This window comes from Danio aesculapii, chromosome 4 (assembly GCF_903798145.1).
Source record: "Danio aesculapii chromosome 4, fDanAes4.1, whole genome shotgun sequence".
NCBI lineage: Eukaryota > Metazoa > Chordata > Actinopteri > Cypriniformes > Danionidae > Danio > Danio aesculapii.
The window spans coordinates 54,347,907-54,357,581 of record NC_079438.1 but is presented as its reverse complement, the minus strand read 5'-3'; the positions used below and the strand labels follow the sequence as shown (position 1 = coordinate 54,357,581).

The 9,675-nt window shown below is 38.6% G+C and overlaps 1 protein-coding gene across 3 annotated transcripts; it reads right to left on the bottom strand.

Annotated features, from left to right (window-relative positions):
* Positions 1 to 673: 673 nt before the first annotated feature.
* LOC130223305 (probable polypeptide N-acetylgalactosaminyltransferase 8) lies at positions 674 to 9,488 on the bottom strand. 3 transcript variants are annotated; one of them, XM_056456096.1, is made up of 11 exons: positions 9,040 to 9,480; positions 7,006 to 7,210; positions 6,768 to 6,934; positions 6,512 to 6,695; positions 6,174 to 6,371; positions 3,510 to 3,624; positions 3,222 to 3,407; positions 1,930 to 2,067; positions 1,745 to 1,840; positions 1,508 to 1,672; positions 674 to 1,414 (listed from the first exon to the last, which is right to left on the bottom strand). In XM_056456096.1, exons 1-11 carry the CDS (start codon positions 9,230 to 9,232, stop codon positions 1,274 to 1,276), a joined length of 1,788 nt encoding a protein of 595 aa, XP_056312071.1. In that variant the 5' UTR covers positions 9,233 to 9,480; the 3' UTR covers positions 674 to 1,273. The 3 variants fall into 3 exon arrangements, with proteins under 3 accessions (XP_056312071.1, XP_056312072.1, XP_056312070.1); XM_056456097.1 differs by having other exon boundaries at positions 7,006 to 7,134; positions 9,040 to 9,479; XM_056456095.1 differs by having other exon boundaries at positions 3,222 to 3,624; positions 9,040 to 9,488.
* Between the last annotated feature and the right edge of the window lie 187 nt (positions 9,489 to 9,675).

Here is a 9,675-nt window from a genome sequence, read left to right as displayed (position 1 = left end):
TGCAGCCAACATAACTGGAGGTTCAGCTATGAAAAGTTATGGCTTGGATTGTTTATCATGGGAAGAATCAAGCTCAACATGTCTATGGAATGGTCATCAAGCTAGCGCATGCATCTTTTGATCTGGGTGAGGATCTCAGTGTGAGTGATTTAATAATAGAAATTAAAAGCCTGAATAGCGGAAAACCATAGCTCTCAACCCACTTGTTTTTCCCTGGATTGTCCTGTATTTTACAATTCTATCCTGCTATCATCCTGTAAAGGTATTTTCCCGTATTTCTCCTGTATTTTTAATCTTTGCATGAAGGGTGGCGATAAACATTAAAGAGCCGATCCTCCCTATATGCAACCCATACCGCCGAACCAAAAGGGGACGCCCCTTGCTCTTAAATGTGAATCTGTTCTGTGCTTTCATTTTATTTAGGCATGAAAACACTTTATAAATAAGTATAAAAATGATTGGATTTTCTTATATAAACATGATAATAATAATATCTAAACATGTTGATCTTAGTGGGTTTTCTATTAAACAAAGCAAGCTTTGTCTTAAATGAGCATGAAAAGTTATGAAGATGAGCATGACATGTTAGTATCTCTTATTTTTACATGCCAATGTTGACAGGTAAGCAGAAACAAAGAACAGAAACTCAAACACACAATGTGTTAACAACTGATTGCGAAACCACAGGAAATATACAATCTATAATATACAAGGAATAACAACAGATACCTATCATGGGTGAATAAACCAGGCAAGAAACTAAAAACATGACTGCAAACTGGAACAGGAAACAAAATACATACAAAAAAGGGGAACATATTCTCAGTATATATCGTAAAATACTCTGTGATATCTTTTCACAGACTTCAGAAAAATTATTCATTATTAAAGTTGCATTTAATCAATACTGACAGTAATCAGGTGTATTCACAATATGAAACTGGTTTTATGGATTGAGGAATAAGGGGGCAAATACTTTTTCACACAGGCTTACAGTTAAAATTGAAAGACTTTTTGCTTCAGTATGATATTTTATCATTTAAATTTACCTTTTGGTTCAACCCAGGCTGCTTTACCTTTAGCGTTAGACTTTGTTTTCATTTTGGAAACATTTACATAGCATCATATTGCTTTGGGTACACACTTTTTCCCTGCAGTACAGCTAAAACTTGACCAAATGCTTTCCAGATTTATTGCTTATTTAGTTTTTAAGGAGAGAATTCAATATATATACATACACATTTCTATACAAACAATTGATTATATATTGTGCTTAAAAGTCCTGAATTACATGTTGTATCCTCCAGTGTTGGTTTCTGCACTCCTGAATGAAAACGTTATTTTTATAGTCTCCTTTCTGTTTGGTACTGATCTCCAGACAGCGTTTGGTGTCTCTGTTCTGTATGGCCTGTCCCTGAAAACAAACAAGAGTAACAACAGACCGTTCATGCAATGTTTAGACTGTGGTACACCACAGTATACTATTAGTGTTTTATAATTTGTTCACCTGTTTGAAGTCCCAGTACATGTGTTTTGGTTTCACAGTGTCTGAACACCAGGAAAACTCTGGATATTGTCCTGAACCGGGATCAACTAGACAGCGGTTTCGGCTGTGTAAAAGAGACTGACGGGCACCGACTAATATCTCCCCACTTGTTGTATAGAAAAATTGCTGTGTGAGGACAAACTAAGTGTGTCAAATGTTCATCAAATATACATTTGAGAAATGAAGAGAAGCAATTACCTGTGGAGAAAAGAAATGGCATGGATATAAAATGGGAGTGTTCTCCTCTGACGGCCCTTTGTCCAAACATAAACCTGTTTGCAGATCATTAATCAGCTGTGGGTCGGAGATAACAAGAACATTATTTTAAACCATCAAACGCTTCATCATTTTTCTTGATTCATAGTAAACAGTGTGTCACTCACCGCTCCATAACCAAGCAAATCATCCATGGGATTTAACTCAGTATAGACATTTTCCAGATACCATTTAAACGGTTTGCATTTCAGCCTCTCTCTCAGTTTCTTTCTCTCCGATAAGTCACCAATGTCTATCCCATGATTCTGTGGGAAAGAGGAAGGACAGATAAAGTACAATCTGCAATTGACCCTCAAAACATAATATTACACTTGTCATCCATCTTTAGGGCTCTCAAAATAAACATAGAGGAATAATCACCTTAAGATACCATTTCCACTAGTCTATTTTTACTTTAAAAATGTGTACACCTGGCGTCAACACCACTCAGACACCTTAAGGCCCATTTCCACTGAGTGGTACGGTACGGTTCGGTTTGGTACGCTTTTATGGCCGTTTCCACTGTCAAAAGGCCTACCGAACCGTACCGTACTACTTTTTCGGCACCCTTTCGAAAGGGTACCAAAAGGCGGAGCTAGACGCGCAGCTGGACGCTATTGGCTTACAGAGATAAATCATTCGCTTACGCAACAAGCCAGAATGAAAACAAAAAACCCGCCATGTTTAAAATACACAGCGAGAGATTCCAGCGGAATTATATATACATATAATAACTAGCCATAGTCGATCCGGGCTCAAACAAACCTTGTCATCTTCTTTAAGAACAGCCACAAAGCCATGGAGTATAGCGAATTATAATTATTATATATGCATATGCATGTCCATGAATGTAAGTGTTTACAGATCATGCAGCTCTGCACAAGATGTTTGGCCAGAGGAGAAATGGTCGTGCCCAGCTGAGCCTGGTTTCTCTCCATGTTTTTTAATTCTTTACTTTCAGCAATTGGTGAAGTTTTTTCCTCGCCGCTGTCCCCACTGGTTTGCATGGTTGGGGATCTGTAGAGCTGCGCATCGATGGATTACTCTTCAGTGTTTGGACTCTCAGTAGTGATTATTAAACCACACTGAACTGAGCTAAACTGAACTCAACCTAAACACTGAAAACTGAACTGACGCGGTTTCAACTTACTATGATCTTCTATGTGAAGCTGCTTTGACACAATCTACTTTGTAAAAGCGCTATACAAATAAAGGTGAGTTGAATTGAATCTTGCATTTTAGCATGTGTTTTTTATTGTGGACAGAGATCGTTTTTCTAAAACCCAATAAAAATGCTGGATGAGGAGACTTTTGATGTCTGAAATGGCATATTAAATCAAAAACACACCAGTGTAAACGGCACCTACTAATAGCCTTGATAATCAAGACTTGTAAACATGAATCTTTTCATTAGATATACCTGCATGGGAAGACCCCAAGCCATGTAGACATTTTTCTTGTACTCGTCCATCCAAACTTCTGCCACTCTGAGGGCGTTTCTCTTCATGACGTTACTCAGGTCGGGCATGTAGGGTTTGTGCGCCCTTTCAATGTGTGCAATTTTGGAGCAGGGCACAATCTCTACACTCCCTCCACACAGCCACACCTGAACCAAAACGCATCCAAAAGTCAACAATGAACAACGCCACCATTGTGCAGCATGTAAATATAGTAAAATGATCAAAGCTGTAGTATGATGATGAATTACCCGTATTCCCAATTCAACATTCTCTCCTCCGTACACCTGCATCCCTTCATCCAGAGTCCCGATCTCACCGAAGAACAGACGATCCACCACCAGTATTCCCATTACAGAGGGACTCCTGGAGAACAGGTAGAGAGGACAGATCTTGGTTTGCTTTTCCAGTTTGAAAAGCAAGTCGAAGCTAGTCCCTCTCGAACAAAAATGTCCATTTCTATATTTATGAGAAGTGTCTGTCTGCAGCTCGAGTGCACTCAGACATGCACTCTCAGGAACTTCTAACCCAGCCCCCATCCCAACACCTCTCTATTGCGCTATTAAATGCATGTGTCTGAGCATGCATGTGCAAATCTACAGCCTCTATTGAAATTTTTAACGATGCATTGAAAATGTTGCATCTTATGCCCCTCATAACTCAACACAACCACCAATGTGGTGTGAGTAATGCATTCATCAATGTGGCTTTAACCACCAACCTGGAAACTCGCATTATTATCAAGATTTTAGCATCATTTAACAGTTTTTATTCCCTACAATGATTACGCTTCTTGAGTTTCCACTACTTGGAAGAAATCCTATGCATCCATACTTTATTTCCTCATGAATTTGCTTAATGCAACATTCTACATATCCATAAGTATGGATGTTTTACAGAAATTGAGTTGACTCTAACCCTAAAGCTGCGGTCACACTGGGCTTTTCTCCCCATAGACTTCCATTTATACGGAAAACGCAAGGTCATGCGTCAAGTTTCGCAGGTTGCTGCGTTGCAAAGTTCAAGCTTGGTGAACTCTGACCTGCGAAATCGCGTCACTTGACTGCGTGAGACCAATCAAGGATCAAATCATGACCTCTCTGGACAGAAATTTAAAACATGGAGCAATCGCTCACTTTTTTTAATGTCATCTTGTTTAATACCGCCCCTTTTCGCAGCGACGTATGACAGAATTTCACAAGCTCAAACTCTAGTTTGACCGCAGCTTTAGGGAACATGTGGGTCATGGTAGTAAATAAAACATGATCTGCAGTGACAGATTTATGTTGCATATGGAGTGGACTTGGGTGGGTGTGATTTTATGAAACATCCATGTATGCATCCATCCAGGTATGATTCATTAACATCCATGTTTATCCTGGGACATCACTCCTTGAAAATGTAATCCATACCTATTCCCTACCCTTAAACCTAACTGTAAATGATTCCCAAAATCACAGGGGATTCATAGTTGGTTAATGATGATGTAAAGCACATAACCCTAACACTAAAGCTGCGGTCACACTAGAGTTTGAGCATGCGAAGTTCTGCCATACGGCTCTGCGAAAAGGAGCAAGATTAAACAAGATGATTAGACATTTAAAAAAGCCAGTGATTGCTCCATGTTTTTCATTTCTGTCCAGAGAGGTCTCACGCAGTCAAGTGATGCGATGTCGCTGGTCAGAGTTCATTAAGCTTGAACTTTCACCACAGAAAACTGCGAAACTTAACGCATGATGCTGCGTTTCCGGTCTGACGCATTCGCATGCATATGAATGGAAGTCTATAGGGAGAAAAGTCAAGTGTGACCGCAGCTTAAGCCTAAACTTATCCCTTAAATCTGATTGGCTGATTGGAATGTTGATCCAGGATCATGACCTACTTGGCGAAATCGCACTAAATGTAGACTTGCTGCTTCTGTCAAAACCAAGAGATTGAGGCTCTTTCCATATAAACTTCCCTTACCCATATCAAAATGGCAGCAGGGATTTGGAAGAGAAGTTTTTACACCCCTTTATTTGGCATAAATGCAACGAGAAGGAACACTTTTTCGGCAAACACTATAATTCAAATAAGTGAGGTTTATTTATGAACTAATTTCAGGAGGATCACATGCTTAGGATTGTTCTCAGCTGCATCAGCTCATGATTGAATCTCCAATCAGATGATTCCTAACTCACTATAAATAACCTGAGTTTTTCTTATCTCAACATCTTCGTCTTGACGAACCCCCCCCCCATCCCCTACCCATCCCTACTCCCCCTCCTTTCCAGATACGTGACACGGCAGCCCATTGATTAGCATTGTTGCCTCACAGTAAGAACGTCTCTGGTTAAAGTCCCTACTGAACCAGATGACATTTCTGTGCTGAGTTTTGCTCAATCTTCCCGTTCTCTCGTGGGTTGTCCCCGGGTTCTCCGGTTTCCTTGCACAGTCAAAAAACATTCATAAGCTTAGGGCTCCCTCCCGGGAGAGCATGCCAAACAAGCTTTATTATCAATCATCAGCAAAGTGTGAACTCTTGAATTCAGACTCACTGCTGTAATTGCTGAACCGGAACAAGCCTGTTTACTTTTTAATCAAGTTTTATGTGCAAAGGGAGTACAAGCTAGCAACTTTTTCAAAGCTAAATCAATGAACAAAACACTCTATAAGCAGATGGACGCACATGGCCACCATTGTGAATCCACAAGTGCCCAAGAAGAAGTGTGCCATTGGAGACTGGGCCACATATTACAGCCATACCAAAAAGTCTAGAATGCCGAAATGCTCATTTAAATAAATTTCCTAACATACGCATGTCAAAGCAGTTCAGTTTATATTGTTCATGACCATTTTTTGGAGTCTCCAATGACAAGGCAGATGAGGTAATATTTTTAAAAACATGAAATACAAAAGCAACAATGCACACTCACTTTCCTGGCAGCGAAGGGTCGTTTTGATTGTACCACTTCTGCGGGAATGTCACATACATACACCAGAGAGCCCAGTCAAAACCATGAGCAGAGGCAAGATACTTAGTTACCTCCAGGTCATAATAATTAATTTTATCAAACACAGGACTCAAGACTAGTGTGCGATCAGCCTGGATACGTGCAAGTAGAGGCTCCGCCCTGGAAAAAAAATAGTTCTTAAGAAATTCACATCTCATGTATCATACAGTCATTCTGTTTGTTCACTTGTCTCATTAAAATATGTTATATCTAGTTGAGCAAATATATATTTTATTTAAGTCAGCTGAGCAGTTTCACACCATTTGACATGGACCTCAATGTGGGCGTCCAGAATGGCGACCACGTCCCCGCTGGCGGCCTTCCAGCCTGAGATCCGTGCCTGCGAGAGGCCTTTCTGTTCTGGATGGGTCACCATCTTCACCAGGCCTGGGTGCTTCTCATTGATGGAGCTGATGTAAACATGCAGCTGCGTCTGCAGATCCTCTGTGGAAGACAGATTTCAGGAGGCATCAGCTCACGTTGTGCACAATCTGCAGGAATGTTTGAGGAACACACCGTTAGTGCTGTGGTCGTCCACCAGTATGATCTCTTTCAGCAGATGAGCTGGAGTTTTGTTGATGATGCTGCAAATGGCTCTCTGAATGACAGACAGAGCCTCGTCCAGATAAATCAGCACCACACTGATGGTGGGCAGATCGGGAGGATATTCACGTTCAATGCATCTGCAAAAATCACCAATGCAAAATGAATGAATGTTGATGTTGAATGCATTTGATAAAGCATTGAAGCTGACCTGTGGTCTCGAGTGTCCGGCAGCTCTCGGTTCAGAGGCAGTTGATCACTGAGGAAAGCATTATATCCATATTTCTGAAAGAGATCCTCAGCTTTCCTCTGTTCATCCTCTGAAAGCTCCACACTCCATCTGTTGAAGAGATTTGAATCTGGGAATAGCTTCTTTGCTGGTTTCTTCTCACTTTTTACATTGAGGCGTTTCTCTTCTGCAAAAAGTTCAATGTTCTGTGAGTAAAATGTATGTATTTATGTTTTAATTAGAGCTGTACAATATATAGAACAATTAATGTTATTGCAATATTAGTATATGGAATATCTATATCACAGAGAAGTCCAATAAATTTATTTAAAGTTAATTTTATGTGCCAAGCATTTGTGTGCTGCATGCATAGGTTGGTTATCCAAATCTGACCAATCAGATGGGACCTTTATCTTTATCGGTATTATCCTGGTAGGTGCCGTTTGGTGAACCTAGAGCTGAAAATAAATACTAATGCCAGGAGACAAGAGAGAAAAATGACTTTAAACTCAAACTTTTTGCACCTTGACATCATTTTTTAAACCAGTTTTCACAGAAAAATGTCTATTACCTGTTTATTTTAGTATGATCATCACATAAATAAAATATATTTTTAAATTGCTGATTAAAGAGCATTTTGCAAGTAAGTTAGTTAGAAATATTGTTATTGCAACACTCAACGACTTCACATATCGCATATTTTCCAGCCCTAATTTTCTTAAGTTATGCACAAGTGTACAAACAAGACTGATGAAAAGTCATTTAAGACCTTTCAGTTTGATCAATGACAATACTTTTTAAAATTCCTCCAGAAGACACCTTTTATAAATATTAGCTACCCTTAAAATATTTCCTGAATAAAAACGCTCTCTAATATCATGTAAAAAATAAATATTCTATACATAAAAAATAGTTTTGGGAATAAAACTGGTTATAGCCTTTCATTCTGGTACATTACAGCTCACATTTACATATTTCTGTCGGTATATCTATTTGTCTAATAACTTAAAAGTTAAAGGAGACCTATTATGCCCCTGTTTTACAAGATGTAAAATAAGTCTCTGATGCCCCTAGAGTGTGTATGTGAAGATTCAGCTCAAAATACCACACAAGTAATGTTTAATAACTCCTTGAATCTGCCCATTTTAGGCTTTGATCCTAATTGTGCCGTTTTGGCGACTGTCACTTTAAATTCAAATGAGACTGTGCTATTTTTAGAAGAGGGCGGAGCTACACATACCCGTGTGTAAGCATAGTGTCAGATTCAAAAAGCAAGACTAACGTTCTATGCTAATGAGGGAGAGATTCATTAATGGGCGGGGCTTTCCTCCTATGATGACACGTACAAATGGAAAAATAGCAATCAAAGTGTTTCTGCAGACTGTTTTAATCAAGTGTGATAATAAAAAATACAATTCATGCATTTTTACCATTAGAAGCTGGTTATACTCACACACTGCTGCCACACAACTGTGTTTAAAAAGTGAGTTTTGCATAATAGCTCCCCTTTAAATCTTCTTTTGAGAAGGAAGAGTAACCTATACTATATTAAGCAGTTGGTTTTAATGTAGATTTCACTAAAGAAGATATTTTCAGCAATGTTGGTCATACAGATATGGAATAATATAGTGGTGTAGTTTTATCAGTAACACTTTTGTTCAAGTACAAATTCTCACTATTAACTAGAGGCTTACACCATACTATTATTAATATATCGACTGTTTATTAGTACTTATAAAGTACATATTCTGCATCATCTTATTCTACATCCACAATACTACCCAATACCAAACTTAACTACCTTTATAACAAATAAATAAGCAGCAAATAAGAAGATTATTCAGGCTAAATTAATAGTTAATGGTTTACAATAGCAATAATTGTACCTTAAAATAATGTGTGACAATTTTGTAGCTAAAAGAAAAAGGTAAATTTTGGTTTATTGGAAATTTTAAGAAGTACCATATAAAATAACAGCCTAAAAGAAGTATATAATACTAGATATCAGCAACTCACCCACAGCAATCAAATGAGCCTCCAGTTTGTCCAGTTTGTGGAGCAGAAGAGAGCTGTGCAATGACAAGTTCTGCTGGACTTGCTGAAGTTTCTCCTCTTGCGTTTTTATCTCCCATTTCACCGAGCTCAAATAGAGAAAAACCACAGCGACAGACAAAACTGGAAACAAACTCTTCACGCCGCTTATCCTCATAATGATCAATAATTTAATAGAGAAATAAGCAAATCAAATAAATCAGAGAAAGTTTGTTTTCTGTCCATCTTCAAGTGTCAGCTACTCTGCAAGACTTTCACTGAATTATGCTACTGCTCTTGTTTGTTGAGTGCTTCGGGTTTGTGCAAACTTTATCACTCCAGCATGATTGCATTTATTTTTGGGAAATGATTCGGGGGAGGAGACCAGGACACTGAATCCTGTTCAGAATGGTAGTTAAACATTATAATATACAGCTTTTCACTATATTAACAATGATAATAAAAACAACATTGATAGTAATCATACCTACACTCAGCTTTCTTAAATTTACAGCTATCATTTAGTAACAAAACCCAAACTTGGACTGCAGACTGGAAAATATTGTGTACAAGCAAACTTAAAATGTATATTGATTCATTCATCAGAGGTCGCCACAGCGG

Coding starts and splice junctions, on each gene's coding strand:
- LOC130223305 (XM_056456095.1), bottom strand. CDS start 9,232: ATGAGGATAAGCGGCGTGAAGAGTTTGTTTCCAGTTTTGTCTGTCGCT. Junction 1,841..1,929: donor ATTTGCTTGGTTATGGAGCG/GTGAGTGACACA, acceptor TCCGACCCACAG/CTGATTAATGATCTGCAAAC. Junction 1,673..1,744: donor GCCATTTCTTTTCTCCACAG/GTAATTGCTTCT, acceptor GTCCTCACACAG/CAATTTTTCTATACAACAAG.